General features: G+C 41.1%; 1 protein-coding gene and 1 non-coding gene across 2 annotated transcripts in view; one reads left to right on the top strand and one right to left on the bottom strand.

The window, feature by feature from the left end:
- The first annotated feature begins 1,735 nt into the window (after positions 1-1,735).
- Positions 1,736-18,593, top strand: part of TBX18 (T-box transcription factor 18) — a 29,717-nt gene continuing 12,859 nt past the window's right edge. Inside the window, exons 1-5 of the mRNA XM_041773870.1 lie at positions 1,736-3,579; positions 4,748-4,952; positions 7,146-7,247; positions 10,290-10,461; positions 17,073-17,240. Coding sequence (XP_041629804.1) covers positions 3,273-3,579; positions 4,748-4,952; positions 7,146-7,247; positions 10,290-10,461; positions 17,073-17,240 — 954 coding nt within the window. The 5' untranslated portion in view covers positions 1,736-3,272. The remainder of the gene's footprint in view (positions 3,580-4,747; positions 4,953-7,145; positions 7,248-10,289; positions 10,462-17,072; positions 17,241-18,593) is intronic.
- Positions 10,778-10,884, bottom strand: LOC121474737. The gene has a single exon (XR_005983500.1). It is a non-coding gene; the product is annotated as a U6 spliceosomal RNA (small nuclear RNA).

Genomic DNA, 18,593 nt, shown 5'->3' on the forward strand with positions numbered 1-18,593 from the left:
GAAAAGACATTTTCTCTCTTAAAGTGACAGGAGGCGCACGCTCCCAGTACATAAGCTCTCTTCCACGTTTACACGTGCGCAGGTGCACACACGCGCATCCGCGCACACAGGCCCATACAGACAAGTGCACACATAGATCAGTGCGCACGGGCGTACTCACGTGCACACAAGCACTGACATGTGCACACACGTATTCCACCGAATTTTTCTTCTGCCAATTCGCGTTCTGTCCCGTTTCTTTTGCTCTCGCAACAAAGCAAAATGCAAGACCCTGGCTTGGCCCAGGCAACGCGCAAGACAGGCTTTTGAGAAAACGCTTTGTAAAGGCATTGTCTTCGGGGTCACTCCGAAAGGCCGAGAATCCTCCGGCCTGCGAACTCTGGCCTTCCTTCCTTCCCGCTCCTGGGAGAGGTTCGGTTCCCGTCTCCCAGAAAAAAAAAAAGAAGGTCCTGGTGCGGTGAGGTCTGCGACTAGATGCTTTTGCGGGGTCGACTAAAGCTGGTCCTGGTAGGTCCGGAAGCCTGAGCCAGATCCAGCGCGAACTCGTGGCAACCAGCGGCGGTGCGGCTCTATCGCTAGGGTTCGCAAAGCCTTGTCTGGACCTGTACTACGGGGACCAACGCTTTGCTTCCTTCTGCCCTGGCCGCCTAGTGCACACCTGGATTATTTCTAAGGGCCACGTTCTATCTGCGAGGCTCAGCTTTCCAGCTGTCGTCTATGTGGACACAAAGACTTCGGTGTCCGTAGGTTCTGGGGTCTGCGCCCCTTTCTGTCGCAGGTAAAGGTGAAAGAAGTGGCAGAGGGATTAGAGGAGGCCTTTGAGCTGCGCAATCCAGAGCGCGCCACTGCAGGCCGTCTAAGCCCCTTCTATAGCAGTTTGAGCTGCAGAGCATATCAATGGACAAGAACCCATCTACACAGCAAGCTTCGCGTCTGGAAAAGGCGTTTGTCCCTGGCGGCCTTAGGTTTCTCAGTACGAGCTGCTCCTTCGCGGTCAGCTGGGGGAGTATAGGCCTGTAGGTCCTGGTGACTCCACCCAGGGGCCTCAAAGCCTTCTCCAAGGTCTCAAAGGCTGCCCTCAGGAGCCTTGGGTCGCTCCTCCGCATCATTCAGAGCCTGGGCCTGCAGCGGGGCGCTCGGACCTCGCAGGCTGCTGATGCCGACTTCTGACGCCCAGCGCGCGGAGCTCCTGGAGCAACCCCCAGCCACATTTGCGCACCACCCCCTGCCACCCCCACTCCCAGCCCAGGTTCTCCAGGTGGCCTCTTTGCTCTCCCAGGCCCGATTCCCCTTCGGCCTGGCTTCAGAAACCCGGTTTGCGCTCACATTTTAGGTATTACCCGCCTGGGGCGCCCTCCGGGGTCTGCAGAGCTCCAAGACCTTTTGCCAAGCCTTCTTTTACAAATTCAAAACATCTCAACATTTCCTTCCAGTAAAATCTGTTTCTCAAGCTTTTAAAAGAGCTCTCTTCCGCGTGGGTGTTACTCAGTCGTTTTTGATTCTGGCTGCTTGGCCCCGCCGGGAGGCGAGTGCGTGGATGCCCCTGGGCACCTCCTGCTCAGTTCCCGCTCATCTAGGTACCTTGCTACGCTTAAAAGCAAGTTTACCGATCTGCGGTAAAAAGATAGTGGCGAAGCTACTCCCTATCGCTCTACTGAAAACTTAGAAGTCCGAGGTAACTAGGAAGCCAGCAGTTGTGGAGGTTGATTGAGCGCGAGAAAAAAAACAACCCTTTATCGTGTCTTTTATTCCAAAGATTTAAGAGTATTTTGCATCAGGAATTTCATTCTGTACGAGATCTGTCCTATTTACATCAAATCCATTTTAGGAGCTAATTCTGACCAAAAAAAAAAAAAAAAAATCATCGAGTTAAAACTATGAACTGTATGGATGCATGATTGGTGTTATTTAACTAAAATGTGTTTTTTATAAAATTGCTTTGAAGAAACAAGCTGGCTCTTTAAAAGCGTGAGAAAAGAAGTGGCAAATCGTTTACAGCAGGACAAATATGGAGTTAGGTTAAATCACAGAGTCATTAAAAAAAAAACAACTCCAAGGGAAATTTTATTGTCCCTTAAAACATTTCACCTCGCCAAGTTTTTGGATTTCAAGCTAAGTCTTTATCACTGAAGACATACAAAATTAAAATCCCAAGACTTAAAATTACCATGCTTTGAAAGGAAAGGGAGGCTCCTGAAAAAGGCGTACTTTTACAGGCTAACAAATAGGAGAGACTTAAGCGATAATGTAAAATTTTGCTCTCCTAAATATGCTTTGAATTCTCACATCTTCCCTAAGAAAAAGCCACTAAGTAAAACATAAACATAAACAAATAAGCAAGTCTAATGCCATTCCTGGGAGACTGGGCGCTACTGGATGCAGGAATGTTTAAATCAGACAGGACGGGCCTGGTGGCTGTGAATTGTCCCCCCTCAAAAAATGTTCTGAATTGTTGCAATATTAAGTGATAAGCGAGTGGGACTGGAGTTTAAAGTTTCTTGGAAGATTCTTGATATTCTAAGTTGGTGATCATCTTGCTTTAAAGCCAGGAGCCTCACCCCTTTCCAGGTCTGGGTGAGGAAAACTAGAGACTCTGGCTGGACTGGGATGTGGCAGGCAGAGAGACCGACCGGGTTCAGCGCCCGGGGCTGGCACTTCCAAGCCAGACGGCGGCGCTTTTCACTCTTTTTTTTTTTTTTTTTTTTTTTGAGCCCTTGTAAGGAAGTGGGCGCGGGCTGCGCGCAGTCGGCGCCGCCTGATTGGCTGGACCTCCCCGTGATTGACAGGACTCCAGACTCCACCCCCGCCGCTTTATTGACACTAATGAGCAAGTTCTTCCCACCGCTCTCCTGCCTGGAAGTGCTGACAGATCAAGGCAACAAATTTCAATTACAATCCCTAATTTGTGTCCGCAGAGTGTTTTTTACCCATGTTAGTCCTCTCTGGCGCATCAGTCGAAGCAGATCTTGGAGCGGCAGGAGGAGGTGGAGGGGGTGGGAACGAAGGAGTGCATCAGTGAGAGCGCGCGCGAGAGACCGAGGGAAGGAAACTTGGCGGGCGCGTCGCTGGTTCCTCGGATCCCGGCACGAGCGAGAAAGAGGAAACGCCAAATTTGTTTTGTTTTTTTTTGCCCGCGGCAGGGAAGGGGGCAGATCGGCCGGCGGGAGGCCCCGCGAGGCGTTCAGATTTTGGTGGGGGTGGTAGAGCGAGTGTGTGCGTGTGCCCGCGTGAGTGTATGTGCGCGAGGGGCGGGCGGGCGCCAGGCGGCGGGGATGGCCGAGAAGCGGAGGGGCTCGCCGTGCAGCATGCTGAGCCTTAAGGCGCACGCCTTCTCCGTGGAGGCGCTGATAGGCGCCGAGAAGCAGCAACAGCTTCAGAAGAAGCGACGAAAGCTGGGCGCGGAAGAGGCGGCCGGGGCCGTAGACGACGGAGGCTGCAGCCGCGGCAGCGGCGCCGGTGAAAAGGGCTCCACGGAGGGAGACGAAGGCGCTGCACTCCCGCCACCGGCTGCGGCGGCCTCCGGGCCCGCCCGGAGCTGCGCGGACCTGGAACGGAGCTGCGGCTCCCGCGGAGCCGCGGGTGAGTCGGCCCTTTCCCGCCTAACTTCTCCGCCGCGCGTCCCTCCCGATTCCGCGGGGAACCTGAACTTCTGCGAGCGAAGGGCGCGCGCGCGCGGGGCCCCTCCGTACCCGGGGCGCTTGCGCCACCAGCGCTTTGGCCTCGGGTGCTGGGGCGCGAAGCTCACAGCCGCCCGGGCCGCTCTCGCCGCCCAACTCGGGGCGCCCTCCAGACGGGGAAAATGCCGCTCGTAGCCTCGCTTCCCGGGCCGCCGCCGCCCTTGGCGACCCGCGCGTTGGGCCGCTGCTCTCTGCGGCTCCGGGCCGTGCAGGTCCGTGCGCCTTACGCATCTGCCTCCCTTGGGGTTCCAGCCAATGGGTGCTCTTTTTTCTTTCCTAACTTTTAAAAGCAAGGGGGTGGGGGGAAGCGACGGCATAACCACCCCCCGAAACCGGAACGGATGCCCTAAACAGTTCGGGCAAACCAGGAAGAGGGCGGCGTACTTGCAAACGTGGTTTCCCGAGGGGTAGCTGAGCCCTTCCCCTCGCCTCTGGATTCCCGCTGCCTGCCGAGGCCGCCGGCCGCCGGGGGCCGGGCCTTTCGCGCTCTTATCGCCCCTTCGCCGCTGGGCTGAGGAGTTCTGGGCGGTCCGGGAGGCGAAGAGCTTTCTAGAGATGCCTCCGCCCGGGCCCAGAGCGAGGGGCCTCGGACGCCTAACGGGAAGGGAGGCCCAGGCACTGGGGACCGGGGCCCCGGACGCCGGGCGGTTTTGCTGTGTGCGTTTCGGGTCGCGGGCATCTCGGGGTCTGCGCCGGGGCTCTAGACTCAGGAGCGCATCTCAAGCTCAGCTGGGCACGTATCCTAGACCCCCGCGGTTGCGCGGCCCTTCTGTTGGGGCCTTGACCCCGCGGGGACTGCGTGGGAGGGGTGGCCGCGGCCCTAAGCGTCTTCGGGACTCGGCACTTGGGGGCCTGGCTTGTACGTCGAGTCCCCTCGGCGGGCAGCGCGGGTGGTACCCCTGGGCCTGCAGGTTAGAAGGATCCGCAGGCAAGAAAGCCCCCCGCCCCGCATTTTCTCTTGGTCCTGGGTCCTGTTTTGGTCTTCCCAGCCGCTCCCCGGGCTCAGCCTCCCCATCCAGCTTCCTCTCCCGAGCCCTCACCGTTACCCCTCTCTGCCCTTTGCTGCCCAGGAGGCTGCGAGGATGGCTTCCTGCAGGGCGCTTCCCCGCTGGCGTCCCCAGGAGGATCCCCGAAGGGGTCCCCGGCGCCCGCCCTGGCTCGGCCCGGGACCCCGCTGCCCTCGCCGCAGGCCCCGCGGGTGGATCTGCAGGGAGCAGAGCTCTGGAAGCGCTTCCACGAGATCGGCACGGAGATGATCATCACCAAGGCGGGCAGGTAAAGGGCGATCCGCCGCCAACCCGGGGCCCTGCCCCCCCCCCCCCCCCCCGTGACGGGTCAGGAAGGGTGAGGGCCTGCAGAGCTGTGGCGTCTCTGGGCAGCATTTTTGCACAGATTGGACAAGGCCCGGGGTGCGGCGCGCTCAGAGACTGGCTTTGCGTGCCTTCTGCCCCGGAGGGCAGTCGGTGGGGCGCGCAGCCCCGCCGCCCTCCCGGGTGTCCGGGAGAAAATCAGCCTCGTCGCCCAGGCGCTAGCGCTTGCGGGGCTGGGGTAGTCGGCGCGCTGGGTAGCTAGAGTCGTGGTTACCCAGACGGCTGCCTAGGCGCTTGGTTAGGCGCTAGTTATCGTTTCTGGAACTACGGAACACATTGCTTCCCTTAACCTCCCGCTTTTTTAAAAAACGCGGTTTATTCTTTAGAAAACTATGATTTTTTTTTTTTTTTTAGATTCCAGACTTGCAAGCTGGTTCTTTATCAAAAGATACCCTAGCAATGTAAGGACGTGATGTCTCGTGCTATTTTGGTATTCTATTAGAATGAAAAAAAAAAAAAAGACTGGAATCATTAGTAATACGTGTATAATCTCTGCAAAAATAATTACCTGGTTTTTAAAAACCATTCTGTTTGTAGATCCAGTTACGTGGTTATACATATATTTTTCTAAACGAAATCCAACACGTTCGTCTAAATTTGCTGAAGAAGACTTAAAAAAATTGTAAGAAGGCATATCTGTTTTTTGAAAGTGTGAAATTTGCACATCCGCTAGTTAGTAAAAAGATTTGGCCAGATACTATTAATTTGAGGGAAGAGCAGAAATATTTGCATTTTAAAGTTTTCAGTTCATTTAATGCAGTGAAATCTATGAATAATATCTTCCTTAAAAGGAACTTTAAAAAGCACAGCGACTCTTTCAGGGAGTACACATGGCCAAAACCTGGATAGCATAAAAGTATCCAAACTTATTAGAAATTACAAAAACATATTTTATTGAATCCATATGCTACCTTCTACATTTTCACAGAGCTTTTATTAATGATCCAAATTCAGTCTTCAACAACACAAAGCAACAGTTGTCTTATAAAGGATGTAGTTAAAGACCTTTACTCTTTATCTTACAGGTGCACTGAAATAACACTAAAACAGCCAGCATATTAAACTGTTCTCATGCCTAGTTAGGAATAATGGACTTTCTTTTCTCTGGATGTGGTCTTTAATGGCATTATTATTATAGAAAAAGTTTTTGGTAAATAACAGTACTAAAATTTGTGTTATAAGGTTAAATTAGCAAAAATTAGATTAACTGGCAGGGTCCTAGACATAAATCATTAGACGAAAGGTTTTTTTTTAAAAAAAGAAGGAACGAATCTATTTGTATTTTATAAACAATAATTTGCTGTTATATTCTTGCTACTGTGTCCTTTTTAAAAGATAGCTTTCCAGTACTATAGCATCTCCTTTCATAATGCATCTCTGGGAAGCCTAGAGAAATGCAGATTTTCATTTGTTTTAATTAGCCAAGTTTTGAGTAAGTGTGGTTAAATAAGAAAGTATTTCCAGGGTATAGTGGGGGAAGGAATGATTTGGTAAATATACATTGTGTTTAGTTTCTGCTTTCAATAAAGAAGTTTTACTATACCTTTCAAATTTAGAGCAACTTTTGCACTTCACCTTTACCATGCTGCAGACAGGAAGTCCTGTCTCAATAAAGAACATATTGTTTGGTTATAGCATGGCACATTGGCTCCTTGTGGTTTTTTATAACCCTTTTAAAATTTCACATTATAATATATTTTATCACTTGTACAAATTCAAATTTTCTGTTTCTACCTTTGGAACATTTTATCATTTGTATTATTAAAGTAAATATGCTTATTGATTTTTATTTAAAAAATAAACTGCTTTTTTTAGTGCTACTACTCTTTCAGTGTATAATTCTTTTCCTTTTAGCTGTACTGACATTTCAGTAAACACAGTACATGACAGGGTACAACAAATTACATTTAAAAAGCCTCAGTTTTGATATGTCCTATATCCTGATTTTTTTGAATTACATTATCAAAGTGAATGCTAAATATTTGTCCATAGGAAAAATAGAGAGGTTTCCAGAGGTTTCTTCGCTTATTCATTCTCAGTGCTTAATCACAAACAAAAACAAAACCCATACCCTGTTTCCTCCCCTCCGTATGCTTAGGCGCATGTTTCCAGCAATGAGAGTGAAGATCTCAGGACTAGATCCTCACCAGCAGTATTACATTGCCATGGACATTGTGCCAGTGGACAACAAAAGATACAGGTACAGTGATCAGATACCAGAGGATAAGAATATGCTAGGATTTTACAGGCTCTGCCTGTTTCATCTGTGACGACTATGATGTTTGTTTCCAGAAGCCTGTAGTATTTCTTGATCTATAATCCACTCCCGACAGTTCTAGTAGCCCAGACGCTGCCTTCTCTTGCAGTAAATGCGGAAACTTAATTTTTGTTTTGCTTTCAACAGATACAGAAATGTCTTTTAAGTATGGAGAACTTTAAATTGGTGCTAGTTTAGTGTTCTTAACTTGTGTCTTTTATAATGACTTTTTGATTAGGATTTTGAGAGGAAATGTTAAATTTATAGAAATATATATAATATTCGAAGGAATGTTTCATTTTCTTTATGATGACTTTGATTCTTAAATAAATTCTGCTTTTCTTGTTGTGTCTGAAATCATTACTGTTGGCAGGCGTTTTTCCTTTAATTTTAGGAAATTATTGAATTTAGAAAAATCTCATAATTCATCATATATTAGGACATCTTTAAACTGGCAATGAGTTTGTTAATTTACTGTTGTTTTTTGGTTGGTAGTTAACACAGTAGATTAAAAAAGAATATTGTAAGATTTATTTTTTGAAAGAAGATGTATTATCTGGATATCAAGTAGAGTTGGAAAAGATACATGTTCTTCAGTTTTAAACCAACCTTTGCTTTTTCTTTTTCAAGTAAGCAGATCAGTAATTTCCAATGGACAATGCTTTCAGAGGAGTTAAAAATACTAACATTTCAAAAGGAAATTTTGAGTAGATCAGAAGATGCTTTAAATTTTGGTCGTCTTTGTTTCTGTTTTTTTTTTTTTTAACTTTAATAAACAACTAGAGAATGTAGTAAGTTTTTAAATGAAGTCAGATTTGGTTTTTATCACTTTTTAAAATTTAAGGAGTTACTTTTTTGAAACAGGCTTACCGATGTCAAAAGTATACAGATTTAATTAGTACAGGCACATATGGAATACTAAAAAGATGGGTAATAAAAAAAGACAGTTTTATTGTTTATGTTTTGTTTATTTTAATTAAATAACTCATAGAGAGTTTGCTAAAATTATCTGCTGCATGGTAAGAGCTAGAGGCATTTTTTATTCTTTAAATATAAAATATACTTGGTTTAAAATCCATATTCTAATTTGGGTTTTGTGTTGAGAAAGAGAATGTAATTCTTAATGAGCTTAAAAATTATTCCTTTCATTTCCAAATTTGTCTCCTCCGTCTCCAAATATCTTTCATATATTTTGGGTGGTTTATTTTACCTGGTTGATTCTTACTATTTTCACATAAAGCAGGAAAAATTTCAAGTATTGGTATTAAGATGTCAAATTTTAAAAGCTCAAATTATAAATCATAAATTTGGTTTCACTTACAATGCTTCCCAAGAAGTTTGGTTTTAGCAATTGTATTTAGAATGTTTCACAAAGAATGTGCAATGGTTAACATTTATTCTCTAGGTGGCTATGGATTTTTGAACTATTGAATATGTGTACTTTTTCAAGGTTTTGATAGAGCATATTACTCTGTTCACTTTGGAAATAACTATAATGCAATTTTTTCTTGCATTTCTAAGATTTGCATTTTATTTTCTAACTTTTAGCAGTAGTAGAAAAAAGTTTTTGGCTTATTTTCTGCTGTCAAAGAGTGGTATTTGGTCAAATTTAAAATGCTTGTGATTTATTGTGATGTGAAATTAATATTCAGAAAGTCCATGCACTTAGGAACTTAGTTACTGAAATTATGTTATACCAATTCAAGAAGTTTTTAAAAAAATTATTCTTAATTTTGTGTGTATCTTTTTCCCAAGACAAGGAATCAAAGAATAGAAGGCATATTGAGCTCAAAAGAGAATGAAATATGTGACATTAGTTGAAGCAGAGGGCCTCACCAGAGATGTTATTGAAAGTATTTCATACTATTTTTAGAAGAAATTTGCATACTACACAGGTAGAATTCTCTGAAACTATCCACAAATTATTGTTTTAAACTGTATGTCATATTTTAAAATACAAATGGAAGGGAAACACTTAAGTATATAATTTTATTTTATACCCTTTTCTAAGTGAATCATCGTATCTTAGTTTCTAGTTTTCGAATTAGTGAATTTTAAATTAACAATTAATAAATGAATACCTGAATATAGGATTAGATATTATGATCTTATTTACTGCCAGGAACGTTGTTTTTAAGTATATTATTCTCATGGAGTCAATATACTTGACATGTATAAAAAGCAGAAGAGAATGTTTGATCTCTTAATTAGAAAAGTCATATTAATTATATATACTGTCATTTTCAAAGTTTGATGTATATTTTGATTAGTGGTATTTTAAAACTAAAGAATTTTCTTTAACAGTAGAGAAAGAGAAATTTAGAAAATAAAGACCTATATGTTTTGATTACACAAAAATTTTGAGTTAAACTTAATCCATTATCTGCAATTTTTAGTTTAATAGAATTAGGAAAACATTCTAAATGATCATAGCTAAAACTATCTTTCTAAGAAAATAAAAGTTATGGAACATTTGCAATTTCCCCTTGCCTCTCTATCATCCATCTAATCCGTCTGTACATTGTCTAAAATGGAAAGTGGTCTTAAAGGAAGTAGGTCACTTTAAGGTATACCTCTCAAGTATTTTTGAGATTTACTTAAAAGTGAGCTTGACAACTTTAAGCTTGACAACAAGAGTCTCTTCATGTCAATTGAATGTCCAGATGTAAAATGGAAAATATCAGAATACAGATGGAATGTCTAGTATGAATAAGTGTGACTCTTAAGAATTATGATACTTGAATTTATAGTGGTGATAGTATGCATAAATCCTTAACACATCACTTACCCTGAGAGGTCAGCAGACCTCTGCTGCCTCAGAGAGTTTTTGAAAAGTGCTTGAAATCTTATTTTAATATGTATTGGATGTAAAGAGCAAATTGTTGTTCTTTAGACTTTAAAAGATACACAGTTTGTCTGATTCTACTGACTCAGAAATTCCAAGGAACAGTAGCTCCTATCCTGAGCCTTGTCATTGCCTTCTAGGTATGTTTACCACAGCTCTAAATGGATGGTGGCAGGTAACGCTGACTCCCCTGTGCCACCACGAGTATACATTCATCCAGACTCGCCTGCCTCAGGAGAGACTTGGATGAGACAAGTGATCAGCTTTGACAAGCTGAAGCTCACCAACAATGAACTGGATGACCAAGGCCATGTGAGTAGATGGCCTCCCTAAGGTGCCACCATGGGGTGGTGTAGCCTTGTCTATACTGTGCGACTAAAGGGCATGAATTTCTCTCAGAAGTTGGTTGATCAGCATGTGCCTGATCTGTGCAAAATCAAGGCTATATTTGCATTGGCGACTTCGCCTGTGCCTGACACATATTCTGTGAAACATTTAATAGGTTAAAACTGGATACTAAATTTGTATTGGAAATGATAGCGTCTCAGGCAGACTTTTATTAGCTAGGATTTTTTTTTATAGGTTGTTCTTTTGTTTTTTTGTTTTTTAAAAAATATTTAATAAAAATATAAATATAGAACGCTTCACAAATCTGCGTGTCATCCTTGCACAGGGGTAATGCTAATCTTCTCTGTATCGTTCCAGTTTTAGTATATGTGCTGCTGAAGTGAGCACTTTAGCCAGATCATTTGTCTGAAACCCTCTGAGTTACTAATTATTATGCTCTGAATGTGAATTCTTGGGAGTTGGGGTAATAGGGATAATGGTTTATTGTGTCCTGCTGCATTCAGCTCTTTTCCCAGGTGAAGCTTATTGCTTCTTAGAAATGGCCCATGCTTACACTGTTTGTGTTCCATCTGCAAGCTCCTAGTTGTTTTGTAATGACATCTAATGTGTCAAAATATGTTACAATAACAATTCCTTTTAGTCTTAAAACATGATGCCTAAGTCAAAGTCAGTCATTCTAATAATGTAGTGATTTTTAGCACCCTTATTGTCATACAATATTGTTCCTAGGCAAGATTTCTACATTATTATTTTAATAAGTAAGTCTGGGTATATGCTGATTTCCATCAAAAGCTAGCATTTCTATTAGGTTTTTGTTATTTGAAAGGGTTTTAATGGAGGCAAGATTGAAATGTCTTTTGAAGAGTACATCATACATACCACCTAGTTCATTTCTCAAAGGGTAAGGTAAAAGTAACATGTTTATGAGCAAATCTTTTAAAACAAAAATGCAAACTGTCATAAACGAGTAATACAGTTATGATGAGATGTGATTTGCAAGTTGCTGGGAACTGTCTTAAGCAATTGATATTAATAAAAACATTCAAGTATAAATTTTATTGTGGTACAAATTCAGTGTCTAGATTTTTAAGATACAACTATCTTACATTGCTTGTGTTTGACAAGCTGATTTAAAACAAAATCAGAGAAGTATAGTAGATTTCATTTCTGAATCCAACTCCATGGCCTATATTTTAGTGTATTACTTCATTTCTATTCTTTTTATTCTTTATGTACACAGTCAAGTAGTAGCAGTTACTTTTCACTTGACTTCAACGAAGGAACGCTAGTTTCTACTGTGTGATTGAGGGAGCTGCCTGAAATGTCGCTAGCATGTTCATTGAGGGGTCTTTGGTTTTTGGAGTAGAAAACTCAAAAATAATGCCATTAAGTGTGACTTGTTTTCAAAAGTGTAAATATCCTTTACTTTTCTCAGTTCTACAGTTTGAGAACACATCTTTTAAAAAAGATAATTTGGTCTAAAAACTATACACTGTCATATGTAAAGTGCCTTTTTAAAAATAATTTAAATCAATATGGCCACTTTCTAATTCTTTCAGAGCAAATTATTGCCTTTACATATAATACTTAGTGTATCTGTAACATTTGATATATAGTAATTTGTTTCTACAATTTTATTTGTAATTTCACCAGACTTTACATAAAACAGTATTCTCTAGAGAAACAGAACCAATAGAATGTGTATAAATATATGCAAAGAGAGAGATTTATTTAAGGTATTGGCTCACATAATTGTGGTAGAGGTGGTAGGTCCCAGATCTACAGAGAGCAGGCGAGCAGGCTTTAGGACCCAGGAAAGGGTTGATGTTGCCTCTCAAGCATGAAGGTAGTCTCATGGCAAAATTCCTTCTTCCTCAGAGGATCTCAGTCTGTTTCTATTAAGGCTTTCAACTGATTGGATAAAGCCCACCCACGTTATGGAGAATAATCTGCTTTACTCAAAGTCTACTGATTTAAATGTTAACCTTATCTAGGAGAGCCGGGGTGGCCCAGTAGATTGGTTGAGCATCTGACTCTTGATTTCTGCTCAGGTTCTGATCTCAGGGTTGTGAGATTGAGCCCTGCATTGGGCTCTGCATTCAGTGCGGAATCTGCTTAGGTTCTCCTTCTCCCTTTGCCCCTCTCCCTGCTTGTAAGCTTGCTCTCATTCTCTCTCTGTCCCTCTGAAATAAATGAACTAATGAAATCTTATTGAAAAATAAATGTTAACCTCATTTAAAAAATTCCTTCATAGCAACATCCATATTTGTGTTTAAATAATTACAATATTTCACTTTTAGGAAAAACAAAAACATAGCAGAAAACAGGCAAAATCTAGAGAAATGTGTCATCTCTCAGTGAAATTTTTCTTCTAAGATTGTGGCTGAATGTAATACTTTGAAATACAGGGAGGTAATTACTGAGTGTGGAAAAAGGGAGAGAAAGATAGGTACCCGTCCATTTCTGAAGCAAGAAAATTGCTTTTGCACTTGGTAAAAATGTATGAATCAGTTGGTACCAGAGGAGTATATAGGAGGAAAAGTGCTCTTTTCCATTATTTATTTAAAAGAAAGTATTTTTTAAGACTTTGTAAAATATAGTATAACATAAAAAGCCATAGTCTCTGCCTTCAGTGATATAGCCTAGATGGAGAGAGAAGACGTACACACAGATAATCATGTTGTTGGCTCAGAGAGATACAGACGCCTCATTATTCCAGTCAGGAGAGATTGGGAAGGTTTCATGAGGACCTCCTATTGTGTCTATTGTATTTATTGACTCAGTTTGAAGACCCCAAATGAGGTTAGATTAGAGATTAGGAATTTGTTCCTTATGCCATTGTTGTGATTGAGTATCTAGGAAGACAGTAGTACCATTATGGTGGGACTTTCTAATTCACTCGTCCTTTTCCTCATGCACAGACCTCTCAAGGACTCACCCATCTGCCATCATAGGGTTGAGGTTCTCTCGCCCCTAAGTTCTAAAGGAAATACACTAATTTCTAATTAATCAAGCTGTAGACTCAAAAGAGAGATGATTTTTCTAATTTCCTTTCTAACTTGCTTTGACTTTTTTGGCCTCTCAGTTCCCAGTTTTATATTCTGCTAAAGGTATACAAGCATTCAATATAGTGACCTGAGAACTGCCTGTAGACTTGGGACTTTTATTAAACACTGTGTTTAATGTAGGAAGCACATCCTCACAGGGCTATGACTGGACCTAGAACTGAATGAGACATGAAATTATATGCCATTGGGTTTTCCTTAATGTGACTTCATTTTCCCAAATACCAGGGATTGTTCATTTTCCCAAATACCAATACCATTTTCCCAATATTCACCAATATTGGTAAGAATCTAGACTTAAATGTCCTGTCACTTTATAACTAATCTTGTAAAGACTAATGTTGTAAAGACTTTATAATCTCTCCTTACTCCTTGGGGAATCTGTAGCCAGCTTTACATTGAATTGTATAGAATCTAAGACTGGTCCTTGGGCTACCAATGTGCAGATGGTTAGCGTGCTTGGGTAAGATGTTTCCTTCTCATTGTGCGCATGTTTCCCTATTCATCTGGAATTTGATGTCTGGAGGAAAATATTTCCCTAAAAAATTAGAGGAGCAGCTGGGTGCCTCAGTCTGTTAAGTGTCTGACTCTTCATTTTGGCTCAGGTCATGATCTCAGGGTTGTGAGATCAAGCCTGGTGTTGGGCTGTACTCTCAGTAGGGAGTCCACTTGGGATTCTCTCTATCCTCTGCCCCTCCCCACTGTTCTCTCTCTCCCTCTCTCAAATAAATAAATATATCTTTAAAAAATTAAGATAATTTGGCATGCCTGTCAAACTTCAGGCACTTTAGGTCCTTTCACATGAAAGATAAGTAATATTGTGCTTCTTTTGACTTAAAACTAGTGTCTTTAGAGTGGAAAGATGTATATTAACCTGCACATGGGACAGCGCTCTGTGTTTATATATATTAGACCATGTGACTGTTTGTTACTAGGTAATGCCAAAAAGGAAAAAAAAAAATCCTCCCTTTAAGTGGAACAGAAAGCATGGAACATGCAGATCAGATATAATTATTTGAATTTCAGCATTATCATTGTGGTTTCCTTGTTTGTAAGACCAAGGTTCTACTTGTTTTATTAAATAAGCAGAATGTTATTGATCACTCATCATTGTAAGTTTGATAGATCATTAAGAAGCAAATAATGCTGTTTTATCCAGATGAACTGAGGCTTGTGTGACGTTCCCTGAAAACATCTGGGGATATACTAAATTCCTCTAGATAATATTGAAAGTATGTTATTTTGCTGGGACAATCTAAATTTCTGGTGGCATGTGCTCTTTAATGTGCAGACATAGGTAGACATCAGCTATTTCTATACCCTACTTCAGTATACCCCACATTACGTGATTTTGGAAATTCTGTAAGGATAGAAAGAAAGAAATAAAGCTTAAGTATATATACTATATGGAGAATCTGCTTGAGAGAACAAAGACTTCATAAAACAAGAACCTATGCTCATCAACCAGTAAGTAGAAACCTGAATCAGTGTTTATTTCCTTCATTCCAATTTGTTTTGTTTTAGTCTTTTGAAATTAGTTATGTACTTATTTGTGTTTGTTTGATATAAGGTAGCTTTCTCTAATTTCTCTTTTACTCTGGAATTTGCTGATCATTAGAGTCATTAGAATAGGTCTTGCATCTGTGTTTTTCAGACTTTTTACCTGACTCACATAACCAGATGTACACGTTACATTATGACCTGGTGTAAAGACATGCAAGGAAAATGGTGTTTTACAAAATAGTACTTATCGTTACTATAAGGAGCACACTCTACGTTTCTACTTTATAATTTTATTTATTTAAAAAATTTTTGGTTGCAACCCTTTAAATTGACTTTTGTGAACCGCTAATGGGTTACTGAAGTTCTGTCCTTTTTTTAGACCTGGAAAGATACTTTTCCAGAGGTTGCAGATCCATGTATGTATCCACAGGTGACCTGAGGGCTATTGTGTTCTCTTATCCTTTTCTTATATTCACACTGCACCCCGTTGCCCCCATCAAGCAAGTCTGGTGGGCACTGTCATTAGATCTGCCATCCAGGCATCTCTTCCACTGATAGAAAGAAAATCTGGGGTTAAAAAACAAAACAAAGCAAAACTGACCATCATACTGATTACTGCCAGGGAGTAAAGGCTTCCTTTTGTGGCAGCAAACATGCTCTCCAGGTATAGGGCTATTTGTTTTGGGGCTGACCAAATATTCTGAATTTGGCATTATTACGCTGCCTGTATCCTGCAAAACAGGAGACAGATCAACTACAGTGTTTTTCCAAGACTCTTTAAGAATTTCTCCTCAAAACTCCCAGTGACCCAAACCTGAATTCAAATCGTGTAACTCAGGGAAGATAGAGCTTTGTTAACTGAACTCATTAACAAATACCCGAATGTGGATGTCCAGCAGCAAATAGAAAATTTCATTGGATAAGGCTGTTTCTGTATTCTACCTCCAATACCTTGAAAGCATAAAACATAAAGAAAAAGAAAAAAAATTCACCCACAATCCCATTATCCAGAGATGATCACTGTTTATTTCTTTCTGTGGGTCCTTTTTACAGTCTGTTTTCATGCAGTTGTGGTAAGTTTATAAACAAATTGGATCATTTAAGATTTAAAAAGAAACATTTTATTTTGTGGTTAAAAATGTCCCAAATAGCACTTAGTAATGGCTGAATAACATCTATTCTGTTGCATGGACTTTGATTTACCTAACCAATCTACTCATGTAAGTGGTTTATAGTTTCTTCACTGTTATAAGATAGTTCACTGCTCATCTCTATACATGAAATGCTTTTTTTAAAAAAATATTTTCTTGGATAAATTTTCAGAATTGGAATCATGGTGTAGAGGATAGTTGAACCATATTATCAGATTTCCCTAGAAGAGTTTGAGTGCAGCAGCTTTTCTATCCCTAGGTTCCTGGGTTTTGGGAGTTTCTCTGTGGTGGAGGTATGAACCCTAGGTTCTCCAGACAAACCAGGGATGTTGTAAGCCACACATAAGGCAGATTCCTTGGTATCCTTAAAATTCCTTTTGCCCTTGACTGGACATGTTGCCATCACCATAGTGGAAGAGTGTTATCTGAAGAAAACCGTGGTGTGCAAATACTTATTTTCAGGGGATGGGTGTGGTAGAATTTGAATAATCATTTCAATCTCTATTTTTAGTTTTACTGTTTGGACTGTTATGTTCCCTTTGGCTCATTATAAATAAAATGCTGATGAATTTATTCTTTTGTTTTCAGAAACAGAAAATTAGATGTTAAGTTCATGGTTGTATGCAGAGTTCCACCAAATTAACGATTTTTTTCCTTTTGTATTTTTATGCATATTTTACAAATAACTTCTTAGTCCTCTCTTTCCAGTTTTGACATACTGTATTAAATTGGCACTTCTGCATCTTTGGAAATTTTCATTTCCAACTGGGATTTATTTTACACATTAAATATTTAGTCATGGTGCTGAGATTGGGCAGAAGTTCCTGATATATTTGGCTTTCTTTCCTTGACACAGATTATCCTTCATTCTATGCACAAATACCAACCACGGGTCCATGTCATCCGTAAAGACTGTGGGGATGATCTTTCTCCCATCAAGCCTGTTCCGTCTGGGGAGGGAGTAAAGGCATTCTCCTTTCCAGAAACTGTCTTCACGACTGTCACTGCCTATCAGAATCAGCAGGTACTGTTCTCAGAATTACTGTCTTTCTAGACTTTTCATTTCAGGTGTCAATAGAAAGCTAGCCATCCTTTTCACTGTATCTTAATGTTACGAAGTGTCATAAAGCACTTGCCATAGAAGACCTCCAAGATGTGTATGTGTGTATATATAAATAATTTTTTATCCATGATTCCCCAAGTAAGGCTACTTAGAGTGAGAATCTTTAGACAAGAATGTGTCTCATGATTAACAATGTAGGTTTGCATTCCATTTTGAGATGTCAAATCATGATGTCATAATTAAGATTAAAGAGCATGTGGGGGCTCCTTGGTAGCTTAGTCGGTTGAGTGTCTGACTCTTAATTTTGGCTCAGCTCATGATCTCAGTGTCATGAGATCGAGCCCTGTGTCAGGCTCAGCACTGGGCATGGAGTCTGCTTGAGATTCTCTCTCTCCCTCTGCCCCTCCCCTGCACTAACTCGCTCTCTCTGTCTTTTTTTTTTTTTTTAAAGATTTTTAAAATTTATTTATTCACGAGAGAAACACACACACACACACACACACACACACACACACACAGAGAAAGAGGCAGAGACACAGGCAGAGGGAGAAGCAGGCTCCATGCAAGGAGCCTGATGTGGGACTCGATCCAGGTCTCCAGGATCACGCCCTGGGCTGAAGGTGGTGCTAAACCGCTGAGCCACCTGGGCTGCCCTCGCTCTCTCTCTTAAAAAAAAAAAAAAAAAAAAAAAAAAAAACTCGCTCTCTCTCTCAAGAAAAAAAAAAAAAAAGCATATGTACTGCGTAGGAAATTGTCATGTAGAATATGAAACCTGAATTGATCATAGAACATGGGATTTGATAGCTCACATTATTTTAAAACTGTAACCCATGTATTATAGGAAATATTTCAGAAGTATTTATCTTACGTAGTCATTTTGGTATATACAAAAAAGGCTATTTCTTTCAAGATACATTTTAATTGTGACAGAGGGTGATACATATGCTTATAGCCTGAGAGGTCCTCAGCTGTGGAGTAATCTTTTCATAAAATTAGTAATAATTTCAAAAATGATATATTTCTTTTCAACCTAGGTAAGCATATGTATTTCTTTAAGTCTGTGTCTAGTAGGTAGAAAATTGATTCGAGGCAGTTATTTAGTCCATGCGGTTATGGCCAGTTTTCATAAAAAATAGTGATGTAATTGAGGCTGATGTGGTCTGTGATAGACTTTTTTTTTTAATTTTAGTGATTAGGAGAATTATTTTAGGCCTTCTTTTTACATTTATTTACATTTTAAGGCTTTGTAATTTCTCTGTTGTGTTTTTTGTTATTTTAAAGCTTATAAAGAGATTTGGGTCCTGCCCCTACAAC

The sequence above is a fragment of the Vulpes lagopus genome, chromosome 1 (genome assembly GCF_018345385.1).
Source record: "Vulpes lagopus strain Blue_001 chromosome 1, ASM1834538v1, whole genome shotgun sequence".
Taxonomy (NCBI): domain Eukaryota; kingdom Metazoa; phylum Chordata; class Mammalia; order Carnivora; family Canidae; genus Vulpes; species Vulpes lagopus.